Source organism: Numenius arquata, chromosome 5 (genome assembly GCF_964106895.1).
Source record: "Numenius arquata chromosome 5, bNumArq3.hap1.1, whole genome shotgun sequence".
Classification (NCBI taxonomy): Eukaryota; Metazoa; Chordata; class Aves; order Charadriiformes; family Scolopacidae; genus Numenius; species Numenius arquata.
In genome coordinates, this window is record NC_133580.1 from 14187342 (window position 1) to 14202361 (window position 15020).

The 15020-nt window shown below is 49.0% G+C and overlaps 1 protein-coding gene across 1 annotated transcript; it reads right to left on the reverse strand.

Moving 5' to 3' along the window:
* Positions 1–1049: 1049 nt before the first annotated feature.
* FGF16 (fibroblast growth factor 16) lies at positions 1050–12269 on the reverse strand. The gene is made up of 3 exons (XM_074147876.1): positions 11783–12269; positions 5510–5613; positions 1050–1629 (listed from the first exon to the last, which is right to left on the reverse strand). The coding sequence occupies exons 1-3, from the start codon at positions 12267–12269 to the stop codon at positions 1384–1386; spliced, it is 837 nt and encodes a 278-aa protein (XP_074003977.1). The 3' UTR covers positions 1050–1383.
* Between the last annotated feature and the right edge of the window lie 2751 nt (positions 12270–15020).

Genomic DNA, 15020 nt, shown 5'->3' on the forward strand with positions numbered 1-15020 from the left:
GCTTGATTTTCGACAGGACAGTTAATCCAACAGCGGCGGTGTCACTGTGTCACGGTGTCATGCACTGAAGCATCTCAGCCGCCGACGGCTCACACTGAGAACTGCACTGGCGCTTCCCAGGCTCACGAGGGACCACAGAGGTTAGGGACAGCCCGAGGATACTGCTGGTGCTTCCCAGGCTCTCGAGGGACCGCAGAGGCGAGGGACAGCCCGAGGACACCGACCTGCCTCCCAGGTTCCTCCCTTCACAGCAACGGTGCCGCGCATTCCTGGACAATCCCATCCCACGGCCAGGAAAGCCGAGCTGTGCCTGCTGCTGGGCGAGGTGTGAGGACCCATTTTGCCCATTTCAGAGAAAAGGAGAGGGCTGGATTTGCAGTTCTTGGAAATTAGGGTTCATTAAACCCCCAGCCGCTCATTTCAGGAGGGTCCCACTTCCAAGGTCCATTCCAGGTATAATTTGATGTCACCCTTGTAGAAGAGTTTGGAGTTTAGGTAATTTATCTTTACCATATGAAGCCTTTTTAGAGGTGATCTTAATATTCATATTGATGGGGAAATACTGGGATAATTTTTAAAGAGTGCCAAAAAAAAGGGCTAGCAAGAAAGCTACAATATAAAGACAATTTTATTGCCGATAAGCTCTTAAAACTCATTTTTTTTCCTTTTTCAGTAGGACCTTATTCTTCCTGGTGAAAATCCGGTCATAGCATCTCTCATTAAAAATAAAATTATTTTGAAATAAATAAATATATAAAATAAATATCATATACATTTTATAAATAGTTTTGTCCTTATGCACAGTATCCATGCTTACATCTGAATAATGTTCCTTGCCCCATTCCCACCCCAACAGCAGGAAAAACCCCACGCAACAGGACCAGTCCATGTAACATCATCCATGTAGCAAACTCCTGGGCTGCTTAAGCAGGGTACCATTTGAAAGGCTTTTTCTGAGCAGGTAACCACCCCGAGCTTAGCAGCAGCATCCGCAGCAGTTCCGTGGTCTTTTGTTCTCTTTCCTTCTCTTCATTTTTAGGTGTTTTTTCCCCCCCCGGTGATCAGGTTTGCTCGCCTGCTTGTTCCTTTAAGCGACCATAACATTGAATATTCGGCCTCTCTTGTAGCAACCGCGTAAAGAAAGTGAATGCAAACGAAAGATTACACGTAGGGTTCCCTCCCTTCCCCTACCCCCACCCCCATAAATAACACAGGTTCGATATACGCTTGAAACAAGGAGGAACAGCAGTGTCTGAATTCAATGTAAGTGCTTTCCTATGTCATCTACGCTTACAGGAATGATGGAATGACTATTAATATAGTGCTCTGGGGAAAAGCTTGGGAGCCCAAGTATGTACACTGTCGGGGCAGCTGCAGGAAACATCACCTGTAGTGGAAGAGGTCTCTGTACATCGCAGGTATTTTGGCAGGGTCCACAGGCCTGGGTAAAAAATGAGTGAATTTCTGATGTCTCTTAGTCCTGTACCCCTCTCGGGGGGAGCCGTCCTTGTTCAGAGCCACGTAGTAATGCCTCTCCGAGTCGGGATGCTTGTAGAGGGTTGAGGCGTATGTGTTGTACCAGTTCTCTTCAAACTGCTCACGGAAAACACACTCCCGTGTGAGCTTCTTCTGCGTTGGGGCGGAGGCGGGAGGGGAAGCAAAAGACACTTGTGTGAAAAATTAAGAAAAATAAATCTTTTCCTCCTTCCTTCACTTTATTTTCCTATAATTTTCCTAGCTACTACCTCCTTCCGGCTCCCCTGAGGATTGGGACTGCGCCGCTGGGGACGTTTCCCTGGGTGAGAGCTGGAAACGGGCACAAGCCGTACAAGCCGGGACCCAAAGACCTCTGAAGTCGGAGGAGGAAGGAGACAAAAGGAGGAGCGGAAGGTGGGTGTGCATTTTGCAAAGGTGCCCCATGAAAAAATGTAACGCAGAGCTGCAGCAAAACTCTAAACCTGACAGACAGGTCCCTGCACCTTGGTGCTTTGCTGGGGTGGCCGTGCCGCCTGGCAGGGCCGTGTCCTCTGCAGGGGGCTGCCCACCTGCAGCAAAGTCCCCCCCACAGCAGCCCATGCACCAAACCCGCCCTCTTGGGTGAGAGGCAGCCGCGGGAGGAGAAGCGGGCAGCGCGTCTGAAGGGTTTAAACGGGAGCGAGCACCGCTTTGAAAGTGGAAGGCGCAGAGGAGCACGCACTGCGATGCGAATGAAAGCATTCCTCGGGCCTTTCATCTTCTGAAGCGCCCAAGAGCTGTGATGTGAGGCCATAACAAGACCTGGGGAGGTCTGGATGGGGAGCAGCACTCCAGGGATGTCTAACCCCGGGGAAGATTTATGGTGGCGATAGCTGATGCGATGAGCGTGTGCCAGCCCACAGCCCATGCATCCTGTGCTGGGCAAGGGAGACAGATGGCACTGGTGTCACCACAGCCACAACCAGCCTTTCCCTCCAGCCCTTGCGGCTGGGGGCTGTCAGCAGCAGACACTCAATGACGGCTTTTCAGTTCATCACCATCGTTCCATCATGACCCTCTCCCTCCCATCTCCCCCGTGCCAGCTACAGGGACATGTCTAGCCACAGTGGCTGTCCCCCTGCCCTGCGGGGACACGGGGGGCTTTGCCAGCGCTGCCGTGCCGCAGAGGGACCCTGTGCTGTGTCGCAGAGGGACCCTCCATCCCATCCTGTCCCACAGGGGGGCTGCTGGGGGGCACGTGGGAGTCCTTTCAGATGAAAGGCAGTCTGCAAACGTAGGATGCTATGATATTACAAACACTGTACCTACACTGTAAACTATTTGGGGAGGGAATGTGTCTTATCTGCGGGTACGGAGTGCTAAGTGAATGTTATTGCCTGCAGTAGATGTTTTGTAATATGATCCAGGGCCTCACCTGCGCTCAGAACCTGTTTTGAATGTTTTGCTGTTAATTAAATAAACCCTGAGGTGAGTTCTCAGCCCCCCATAAGCCTACGCCACAGCCCTTGCCATCTGAGACCTGGGGAACCTGGAACCATGGGTTTCTCTTCCCAGATCTGTCAATAAATACAGACTTTTTTTTCCCTTCCCCTAGGATGCCATATACTCAGAATATGTTGGGAACTGCTGACCGGCTGAACACATGTGCTGCTGCTTTGCCCCAGTTTCCCTGCTCTTCACTGGGCTGGTCAGAGGTACAGTGTTTGTCTGAAACATTTGGAGAGTCTGGGGTGACTCTGCAAGGTGCGATTTATTTCTTTCCAAGCCCTGGGATGTCCCCATTGAGCCCGATGCCGTACAGGCAGTGTGCAAGGTGTTGCCTGTGACTTTTGCTGCTCCAAGTATTCGTTGTGTTTCTGAAATTAGCGGAAAGCTTAACACAAACATTGGTACACGGTTAACAGGGACAGGCAGAGAAGCTGTCTGTCTGTCTGCCCGTCCCAAGGGGACTCCATGTGTCGCTGCGGCGATGGCTGCCTCTGGCTATATCAACACACAGATCAGGCAAAACTGGCACAGAGGGAAATAATAAACTTTCTGAAAATTTAAAGACACTGCTGTACTGCAATCTCCTAAAATACCATTGTAATGCTAATGCTGTTGTTAGGCGCTGTTTTATGGACCTTTAATTATGAATACTGTAGTGGCTTTCGATTTCGAAAAGCCATCATTGTACAACCCACATATCCCAGATTTTAAAACTCCAGGGCTATTTGGGGACCTGGCTCGTGACTTCTGCACTGTTTGGATCAGCGGTTTGACTGTGTCCCCGCAGCATCAGTTCACTGTCTGGTGTACAAGATGCAGTGACAGAGAGAAAACTCCCACCATTACATCTTCAGGTCAGTTCTCTTTCCAGACAAAGTGTTGTAAAACGTTATCCTATTTTTGTTTCTGTGTCATAACAGAAACGCAGGCCCTAGAATTTAATTAACCCATCATGAAACTGTTGATTTATAACCCGAGCTGCAGGGTCTGAAAGCACAGAAGGGAATATGCAGGCTTGTGTCTGCCTTTTCACCAGGCACAAGTAAAAGCTGCGACTCCGGGAGCTGCTGAGCAGCCTCGGGGTTTGACAGGAGAAGTGCTGCTGGTCCAGCCCTGCTTTCTGAGGTGGGCTTTAAGGGTTTTTTGTGTTTTATGGAATCCTGCTGGTTTTACTTTTTATCTATCTATCTTGCCGATTTGTAATTTAGCCACTGTCTCTGCATTTAACTTTTGTTTAGGGTAGATTTTATTACAGAAATGAAGTGGAAAAAGAACAGTTACCGGTGCATGCTAGTATTTGATGATCTCATATGAACATCAGTAACTGCAATTTAAGTAGTGAAAGGGTCTGTGGCAGTATCAGATGAGAATGTGAGAAGAAAAGATGATGGAAATGCGTGGTTTACTGTTACTGTTTGCTAAGCAGAGGTTTTCTGAAGGCTTCTCTATATGCAGAGTACAGGAGTTTAAATTTCTACACTGTGAGATTGATCTGATGTGGTTAGAAGAAGTACGTGCCCTTCTGCTTTGGTTTAAATCTGGTTTATTTTATTTCATTCTAAATTTACTCTGATACATCCTTAAAAATCAGTATCCTCACATGGGGTAATGCTGTTATCTAGAAAGAGGCATTTAAAAAAATCATACACAGGTGATGGGTTGAATTCAAGGGAATGGGGCATCTGAAGAAAAAGCACCAATGTAGTGCAGCAGCTACAGAAAAGGAAACTTAAAAATGGCCACAGGTCTAAGGGGCTGAAACCAAGGCAGCAAATGACAAACTCGCAAGATGCCACCAGAATCCTGAGCCTGGACTGGAAATGGGTTGTCTTCTGCTTTCTCTGTCCTACAGCAGCACAGGATGAGGCAGAATCTGCTGTAAGTGATGTTAGGAAGAGTTTATAGGTATTTGGGAGTTTGTGTGGAGTGAAAAACTACCACAGAGTTTACACTTGGTTTTTGGCAAAACAAAGAAATTTTTAGCTTGAAAAAGACACTACTAGAAAATTATGAGCAACCCCCCTAAATTCCTAAAAGGAGTCACCGAGAATGTTATAAAAAAATAACACTTAGACCACAACTTCAGCCTCCGTTAGTTAAAGAGCTATAATATAAATGTAAAATCTGCAAATAGGTGCAGATTCTGATCACGTGGAGAATAAAACAGACATGTTACTCAGGCGATGAAAACACACAAGCACCCCTGGTTTTCTGCTAAATTTCCCTTCTGCCTTTAGTTGACTGTTGCCACCCATTTCTGAAAGGCAAAATCTCGATAAGCACCCCCAGCTCCCCAGGCACTGCCCAAGAGTGCCCGGGGACCGGGCACCACTATGGGCTCTCGTCACATAAGTGTATCTTCCTGGCACAACCCTATTTCATATAGAGCATTTACGTTATAACTACAGTGGCATCATGGAGGTATGTGGCAGCCCAAGGAATCTGGAGGCCTGTGACAGACATAGCTCGTGACACTGATAAAGCCCCGCAGTCTGTATTGCAGTATATGTTCTATAGTGTAGTAATCACAAAACCTTAAACTTACCGACCCATACAGCTCGCCTCTCTCATTCATGCCGAGGTAGAGTCCTGAGTCCACCCCACGGATGCTCACCAGCCCCACCGCCAGGCTAATAAACTCCAAAATCCCTGAAACAGAAAAGAACTCCAAATCATACAGAGAATAAAACCGACACCAGGCTCCAATGACGAACACAGGTCAGCCTTTCCCAGCCTTTGCAGAGCTTCCTGCACACCCCATTTTCCTTATTTATAACGACACAGTTCTTACAGTCCCATATCATGTGCAATCTTCCGCTTTCTACTCTACGCTTCTCCCCAGCATTGTGAATTTGACTTGCCCAAGAGGAATTACCTTTCCTAATGAGAAAAGGTTGGCTAGGTTTTTTTTTTTGTTGGTTTTTGGGCTTTTTTTTCCTAATTATCACCCAGAAGGCAGATGTAGAAACGTGTGCCTGGCCCATTAGAAATTTCAGAAGGCTGTTACCATGCTGGGTTTTGTTTTTCACTGAAAGGAGAGTGATTTTTGTCACCATGGGGCTTCTGGTTTGAGAATGTTTTACATGTTTTAAACTGATAAATTCAATAAAAATAAGTAAAAAGCACTAGAAGAGATGTCTGTGAGGGCCATCTTTGTCCTGGCGCTCCAGTGGGGCATTTGCCACCCCCTAATGGTATACAGAAGCTGTAGGGATAAAATCCATCTTCAAATATATGCAGGTAGAAATGCATCTTCCTCTGCACCCTTTGGAGCTGGGGAGCTGCTGGTCCTTCCTCCGTCACCGCCTGCCAGACACCCCCTCCTGCCCCATATGTCCCACTGGTGCCCCAGCATCGGTCCTGGCCATCCCTGGCCCTGCCAGAGCAACCATTTTACCCGTGGGCTTCAGCCTCCAACGATGGTGTCGGACACTACAAATAATGAGGGGCAGCCTCATTTCCTCTGGCAAAGAAATTAGCAGGGTCTGCCACACCACCTGCTGCACCCCCGCTGCCGGTAAGGGGGACGGCAGCTGCTTTGATGGAGGTAAGACTTGTAATAGGAGAACCCTTGGTGAAACACTTAAAAACACATAGCCCCCAAGTAGGCGTGTTTTTAACTGGTTTGAACAAAGCCAACATCACATGTGGTGGAGGCCTTCAAACTTCACAGGAAAACCTCTTGAAGGTATTAGTGGGACTGCGTTAGACCGTGGATATCACATGTTCCCTAGCTAGAAGTCATGGGTAGTCTTTGCCCATGTCCAGTGCTCAATTAATTAGTTTGGAGGTGGCAGTAGAAGAAGGAAGAGGGTTTTCACCGTCCCATCTAATGACTGAATGATTCCATTGACAGGCGGACAAAGTTGCTCTAACCTTTAGCGTGGCTCCACGTCTCTTAATATAGCTCCCAAAACGTCCAGTCCTGAGCAATTGCTGCTCTGATCAGGTTACCTCTCAGAGCTCCTCTTAAAAGTGTGCCTCGAGTCTAAAATCACCGCGTGACGAGTGGCCACCTGAGCCGTCTGACTTCAGCGGCAGTCGCAGCTCCCGGTCACCCCTCAGCTTGGAGCATGTGTCTTCTGCTCGGCCAGGCGGGGATGCGATAACTCTCAGATGGTAACTGCATCACCACCTAAATATAGGACAGACCTAGACGGCAATGGACACCTCTGTCCTCCTTCGCTCAGCTCAGACTCATCAGTCAGATGCTGGCAGCTAAGATGGGTGCAAGAATTAGCCTTCCTACCTTTTATCAGACTTTTTGTCCTTCTTTTGCCCTGCCCGCTCTGGAGCTCAGGTGTCGAATCCAGCCCTCCCTGCAGCCAACGGGTGCTGAGGGAATGGGGGAGATGAGATGTGGACTTGGGAGCTGCAATTCCTCAAGACAAGCAGGGAAGCAAACGACAGAAAACACACTTTATGGACCAGTGCAGACATTTTCCGGGCTGAAATACGCCCAGCTACAAACCCTGGCCTGGGGACACATACTGCCTTCAGAAATGGCCGGTGCAGGCAGGGAAGGCAGCCTTCCCAAGCCAGGCAGGCACACCAGGACCCTGGCTCGGCTCTGCTCGCTCCCCCGTAGATATTGTAGTTTCTTATCTGAAATGAAGCACAAATGGGGAGGGAAGAGGCATAGTATGAGGGGTGATCATCTGCCTCCTACAGGTACAAACACAATCCTCAGCACCAGGTTTTTTTTTTTTTTGATATTTTTTTGTCTCCTGTCACCCCTGGGAAGCAGGGAATTGCTGCTGGTCCCATTTAGAAACCAAGGGATGTCTGAGGGAGGGAAACCAAGAGCTTTTCTTGAGTATATCCACAAGCAGGCTCTGTACGTGGCATGTTAACCCAGGTCTCCAAAGACCTGGTAGGAAGCAACCCAGGAGCTCCTTAAGAGCAGCATTAGCATCTTCCCTCTCTGAGCGGGTGGGTCAGACACCCCTCGCCTGGTGCAGATGGAGTGAGTACTTGCCGATTTTGCAAACAAAATTTCTTCAGTGTGTCAATGTGTCCGTGAAAATCTCTTCCAACAACATCCCTTGCAATATTCCCCTTTTCTAATCTCTTTGAGTGGCACTTAAGAGACGTGCACGGAAGATGACTGTGTTGAAATTGCATTAAGAACGTAACTTAAACCCACAAAAGTCAGGAGACAGAGTGAAGGCTGAAAAAATGTGGGCGGATATCCATCCTGTCCTTAACTCACTCCAATTGCTAGACAAAATTGCAGCCTCGTACATCTGATCTCCAGCAGCACAGGGAGCGGCCACTGGGGCCAGCTCAAGAATTTTCATTCCAGTTGTAGCGGTGTGTTTTTGTGGTAGAACATGCTTTTTATTTCCTTTTCCTTTTTCCTCTCCCCAGGACTTGCCTCTTTTTTTCTTGTTTTGATTATTCATTCTGGTTTGTCCTTGAGCCTTTCTAGATAATATTTGGAGAGATTTGATTAAGACTCTGGCCGGATTCATTTACCACCAAAGCACTGAATAATCTCCCGAGCTTTGCCACGGCCAGACCCGCACACTCTCGCCTTACTATAAACCATCCCTCAAAGACCAATTCAGCTCCTTGCACCTGTCTCTTCTTACATGACTATATTCAGGAGCAGGGGTACAGAAACATCAGATGTTGTATTAATGGCTACAAACCTAAAGCTTGGGCTAAAAACCTCAACAACTGGTCAGCAACAGGTGCACTTATGCTCTGAATGTCAAAATCTACAGCAAAACTTTCTCTGGAGGTTTCACCAGGTTCTCTATGAGACAGTGTTACAGATCCATTAGCAGGTTCATAGCTGAGAAGAGCTTCATTTAATGCCTTTATTAGTCTGAAGAAGAAACTCAAGGCCTTTTTCTCTTCTTGCTTGCAGTTAAGAGTAGCACTGTTGGTGTCACTTGTTTAATGCTGCTGTAAAACAGACACGAGGCAGAAAGGGAGTGATTCCTCCCGGCAGGGATTTTCCTGGCAAATTTATCTTCGTTCCATTCTCAGAAGGATTCTCATAGGGGCACTAATGTCAGTCCAAACCCCCTCCAAATTTTGACCATCCTTTATTTCTTTGTACAGGAAGATTCTTAGCAGATGCAGTGAGAACAGATTCATTTTTGAAACCACTTTATTCTTTCTGGGATGACTTAGGCAGAGCTGCCAGTTCAGGGAGCGAATTTGGGCACTCCTCTAGTGTGAGAATGAGCTTTCTTCCAATGATCATGGAGGGCTTCATCAAATTTTGCATTAAGCCTCCTATACGAAAAATAAGCTGCGCCCCATTGTTCTTTTATGAATCTGTATTTTTACAAGTATAAAATATCATGTTCCAAAGACAGGTGTTATTTAGGAACGCTCCAGTCCTCGACAGATGAGAGGGAATAGTTACTGTGATTGCTTAGGCAGCGTGGGTAGACGATGCTGCTGCCTCCCCTGTGTCCTATGGGCACATCCCCTGAACGCTGTGGTACAGAAGAATCCCTCCCTTAACCCTCGCCATTAGGACCCTGGTACTCTGTTCTGCACCAGCAGGGCTTTGGCTCTTTATTCTCCTCTCTGGAAGACCTGGATGTCTTGCACATCTGGTAACTTTTGGGATGGCTGAGCACGGGAGGGTGCAGATACTGTCCATCTTTTCCTGAACCCCTTCCAGTATTAGGAGATAGGGATGCAAAGTCCAGTTCTACCCTACACCCCATCTGCAGCTGGATACATGCCTCTGCTGCAGTGTCACAGCCATCCATGGAGCACATTAATTATCTGCTCATGGTGTCAGGGAGCACCTTCCAGCCATGTGGGCTTGATCCACCAACCCACCATGCTGGATTTGTAAGTATTTCCCCAGATGCCTCTAGATTTAAGGCAGCTTTAAACTGCTACCCTGAAACCCTTGTCTAGCTCTGTATCCCTCACCAGTTTTGTAGCTCCCCAGAATCGCTCTGGCTGCCTATTTCTGTAATAAGTTACTGCTTTCTGACTGCTGCATGCAAAATTTAGGAATGCATTGATACATGACATCCTAATACGAACCATACCAGAAACATTGGAATTTAAATATTCATGGCTACTGAATGCAGATGGTGAATACTGTGTGCCAATACGCTATTGCTTTGAGTCTCTGCTGAAGCGAGGTTTAGTCCAGCTTTATCTGAACATGAGGATTCCAGTCTAATCCTTTGGGGCTTTGTCTTGCAATTACAACAAATAACTATTTATTTTACACTGCCTCTGGGAAAACCCTGAAGCAGAAAACTATAATATTTTATATCTGAAGCCTGGTCTAGTTTACGTAGCTGGATGCTGACTGCTCAAACACTTAGGGAATGCCAATGTTTCGATTTATTGAACACGCTGTGTGACTTAAGCTTAAGCGTGCAAAATTTATGAAAAGTTTTAGCCTATTTAACGCATTTTTCCAAAGCTTGTTTGGAAATACACTTATTTTACTCAGTCTTTGTAAAACATGGAACTGAGGCAAATGGTGCCTTTGAAACTGGCTGTTTACTTGCATAAAGATAAGTAAAAAGAACTGATAGAAATACTATGCATCAGATTGAACTAAAATCAAACAGACGCAATTGCTTTCAGTTTCTTTCAACGTGGAACCCCATCACGTACAGCAGCATGAAAGGTTAAAAAGATACGTCTTTCAGGAGGTAATTAAAGAACACTTTGCCCACAAGCCTATTAGTACCTGACTCTGACCTGCGGGTTGTGACTTTCTTGATTTAGGCAGGGACATGCTACGCACACACCTGGTGTTTATGGGAAGCGCAGTACAGAGATAAGCTTCTCCAATTGTTCCAAAAACCTCCCTTAAACTACGAACTATAGCAGCAGCAGCGTTCCTCAAGTAGCAGAAAGGGCCAGTTGCAAACAAGTAAAGGCAAAAAAAGAATTCCTTTCACCAAGGAGTTAAATCACTTGAAAACTATAAAAAGTCTTGCGAGCACTTCTTGCAACCTGTTGACAACATAGCTGAGATCACTGGCATGGGACTTGATAGCTTACACAGACACCTGCACTAGATGCTGAAGTAGTGGGAATTTTTCTTAGCTGTGCTCAAACTTACTGTACTTTTTTGCCTGTGGCTTGGGATGCATTTTTTGAAGATTACATATAGACTCATTAGAGATCCCTGTTCTTGTGTGACACCGATACGGGTGCTGCAGTCTTCCAGCCGTATCCCGGACGGCAAGGTAAATCCACAGTGCTCTGCCTATTGTTCCATCTTCGCCTTTTCTTTCCGAAGTCCCTTAAGCGTTTTTCCCCCTTCAGCTTCCCCTTTCCTTTCCAACAACCTCCCCAAACCGAGCTTCTGACACCCATCCAGCCAACTAATCCCTGCCTGCTTTGGGGAGACACTCTTCTAATGAAATTCATGCAAGTAAAAGGAATCAGCTCACAAATATCTGCGGAGGCCAAAAAAAAAAGAGGGGGGGGGGACACGACACACCACAAGAAAAGCTAGGAATTGCTTTTTCCAATGTGCTCTCTCCTTTCTTTTGCCTCTCTCACCGCTGACTTCAGAGGCACTGCTAGAGCTGGTCACACACACCACCCCTCCCCGACTTTTTTTTTTTTATAAGTATTTTAATTTTTTTTTCCTCCTGCTAAGGCACGTTTTTGTGCACCTGCAGAAGGGCTGAGCGCCGGGAGAGTAGGAAATTGGAAATAAAAACTCCCGCATTGCTGGGGAGTGAGCACATTTGTTTAGGAGCCTAATTATATCCGTCCCGGGATGATTTATAGGAGCGGGGTAATTAGTTCTGTTCGCGGGGCACCTGCTCCCGGGCCGGCCGGGCACCCACCCAGCACCCCTTACCGAAGCGGCTGTGGTCCTGCCGGGTGCCGTGCACCGTGCCGTTGGGGAAGATCTCCAGGTGGAAGCCGGTGCGGCAGTAGAGCTGCCGCCGCCGCAGGATGCCCTTGAGGTGAGCGAAGTCGGTGGGGGAGCCCCGCTGCAGCCGCCCCTCGATCTGCCCCAGCCGCTCGTTGAGGAAGCCGGGGGAGTCGGCGAGGGGCAGCCCCCCGCCGCCGGCCAGGGCGGGGGGGAAGCCGTGCAGGTCGGGGTCCAGCGCCCCCAGGAAGCCGCCCACCTCGGCCATGGCGGAGCGGAGCGGCCCCTCAGAGCGCGGGCTGCGGCCGCCCGGCCCCGCGCTGCCGCCGGCCCCGGCCCGGCCCCGCGCTGCCCGCGCCTCCCATAGCTGGATGTGTCCCGCCGTCGGATGCAAACTGCACTTTATATACGTACACACTCCCCTTACATTGACATATTGGGTATTTAAATGCAAGCCACACCTCACTGGCATCCCCTTTGGCTATTGCTTTTTTTTTTTTTTCCTCCCCCCTCTTCTCTGATCCATTTGGCTTTTCTTTTTTTCCTTTCAAAAAAAAAAAAAAAAAAAAAGCTTCACTCCCTCTTTTATTATGAAAAAAAAAAAAAAAAATGGCAGGAAAAAGCTACACATCGCAGTGAGGCATAACAGCTCTTGGCAGGTCCCCGCCGAGCCGCCGATGAAATCATGGAGCCCCCGCACGCACCCGGGGATGCGGCACTGCCGCTCCCGCCCCGGCTCCCCCGCACCGCCGGCAGCCTCCGGCCCTCCCCGGCGGCCGCCTGCCCCCCGGGCCCGGCACGGAGACGGCGGGCCGGGCCTGTCAGGACCGGGCCGGGTTGGGTCTACTCAGGGCCGCCGCCGCCGCCTCAGCACCGGCCGTGCCACCCCCCTGGCCCCCCCCCAAGACGGACACGGTGGAAAAAATAACACGTGAGGAGAGGGTTTTAGACGCGTTTTTCAGATGAACGTGTTAAAAAAACTGAAAGCGATCTTTTTGAAAAGCGATCCCGCCGGCTTTACGGCCGGGTTTACAGGCGGCGGGAGGTGAGGGAGGGCGAGCGGCGCTGCCCGGCCCCGCCGCGGGCTCCCTCCCCACCTTCCCCATGTTGGAAACAGGTGTTTCCGCGCTCTCCCCGGTCCGCCGACACCGTATCTGTAACGGCAGCTGCCGGCCGCGCTGCAGACAGACGGAGTCAGGCTCGGGGAGACGGGCGGGGCGGGGGGACACAAACACCGACAGGCCCGGGAGGGAAGGCGGCAGGAAGGGCCCGCGCCCCCGCCGCCCCCCCGCCGCTCCCCGCCGCCCTGCCCGCCAGGCGGCGCTGCTGCTCGCGCCACCGCCGCTGCGCTTGCCCCGCCGGCCCGGGGCGCTGGGGGCCGGGGTGGCCGCTGCTTGGTCTGTTCCCACCGACGGTGGCTTGAGGAAGCTCCGGGACGCTAGGCGGTCTGGCTGGGCTTTCATGTCGCTGAAGTAAGGTGTCGCCCACGCCCTCCCTTCGTGCAGAAGCACTGGCAAATCCCCCAAACTGCCTCCAAGCCACCAGCCCGCTGGAGGCGCCCTGGGCAGCAGCAGCCAGAGCCGAGGTATCAGTCGTGCCCCCCTCAGCCGGTCTCCCCCATGGTGTATCCCCACAGTGGGTCTCAACTCAGTGGGTCAGTGTATCCCCTCAGTGGGTCTCTCCCCTCAGCGGGTCTCCCCCATGGTGGGTATCCCCTGTGCAGGCCTCTCCCTTCAGCAGGTTTCCCCTCAGCAGGCCTCTTCCTTCAACAAGTCTCTCTCAGCATGTCTCTCCTGTCAGCAGGTTTCCCCCGTGGTGGGTATCACCTCAGAATGTATCTCCCCTCTGCAAGTCTGGGTTATCCCCTCAGCAGGTCTCTCCCCAACAGTGGATATCCCCTCAGTGGGTCTCCCCCATGGTGGGTATCCCCTCAGCGAGTCTCTCCCCTCAGAGCCTCTCCCCCACAGTGGATACCCCCTTGGTGGGTCTCTCCCCACAGTGAGGTGCTTCTTCCCACATTCACCCCAGAGGGAGGGTTAAAAGGGCCGTAGCATACAGCCTCCTCTCTCCGCAGGCCCAGGCAGTGCTCTGCTGCGAAGATACAGAGGGAATTGTGATATGACGATGTGGAACACCCACACGTGTGTCTGCAGTAGGTGAGGAATCTGTTTTTTAAATGGGGGGTGGGGGTGGTTTTTCCTGTCAGAGCTGTGGCTGTAAAAGGGGTGTATTTGATGCAGAACTTGACACGTGAAGTCTAACCCTGTGTTTTTTTATAGAAATATAGTCTGCTCTGGAGGTAGTAAAATCTACAGAAGAGTGTTTGTTGGCTATTTGTTTATCATGTATGGTTACATGGAGATAGATTGCGGAGTTCAAGCATCCCACTGCAAAGATTATGACTTTATTTCCATAGTATCTGTACGAAGACTCAGATGTGATGAGGTAACTGAGGGAAATAAACTGTGCCTTGGTGAAAATGATTGAGGTTCAAGATGGGGGGGGCAGACCTAATGATGTGACACCCCAAACCCGGAATTGGAATTACTATTAAGGACATAATCCTGTAAATGCCATTAATTTAATGCATGAAATTCATATAATGTGAATGATGCCTATACAATCAAACAAGCTCTTCTGTAATGACTGTTTTTGCTGAAGTTATGTGCAAGTTTTGTGTCTGGATTCATAGTGGACACCTTATTTCTGAACATGTCTGAAGGTTGATCTCAGGAGTATTAAGAAGAGAAAGGGAAAAACAGTTTCCACATCAAAGGACTAACCAAACTCTGCAGAGGCTTCTGCCACTGACTTCAATAGCCTGTGGATCTGTTACAATATCCTTAAACCCAAATCCATACAAGCACTTAGAAGAACACTTAGGATACTGAAAAGGGTAACAGAGTTCAATTACATTACAGTAAAATCCAAGATAAAGTAAAAAACACAAACCTGCGTGCTTAACTAATGTATAACAAAAGCAGCGAAATCCCCCATCCAAGCTGACATTCCTCACTTAACTGTCATGATTATGGTCAGCTTTTGAAGTGTTTGCAATACATTTTATTGAGAAGTTGTACAGACTGGTACTACATATTCTATTTACGCACAACAGGATGCGGAAAAGGTAGCTTTCTCTTTTTTTTTTTTTGGTGTCTTTAATTTCCTGTTTTATTTATGTTTTCACTAAGCTAAGGAAAAAGCAGAGATTTGTATCCTGTAT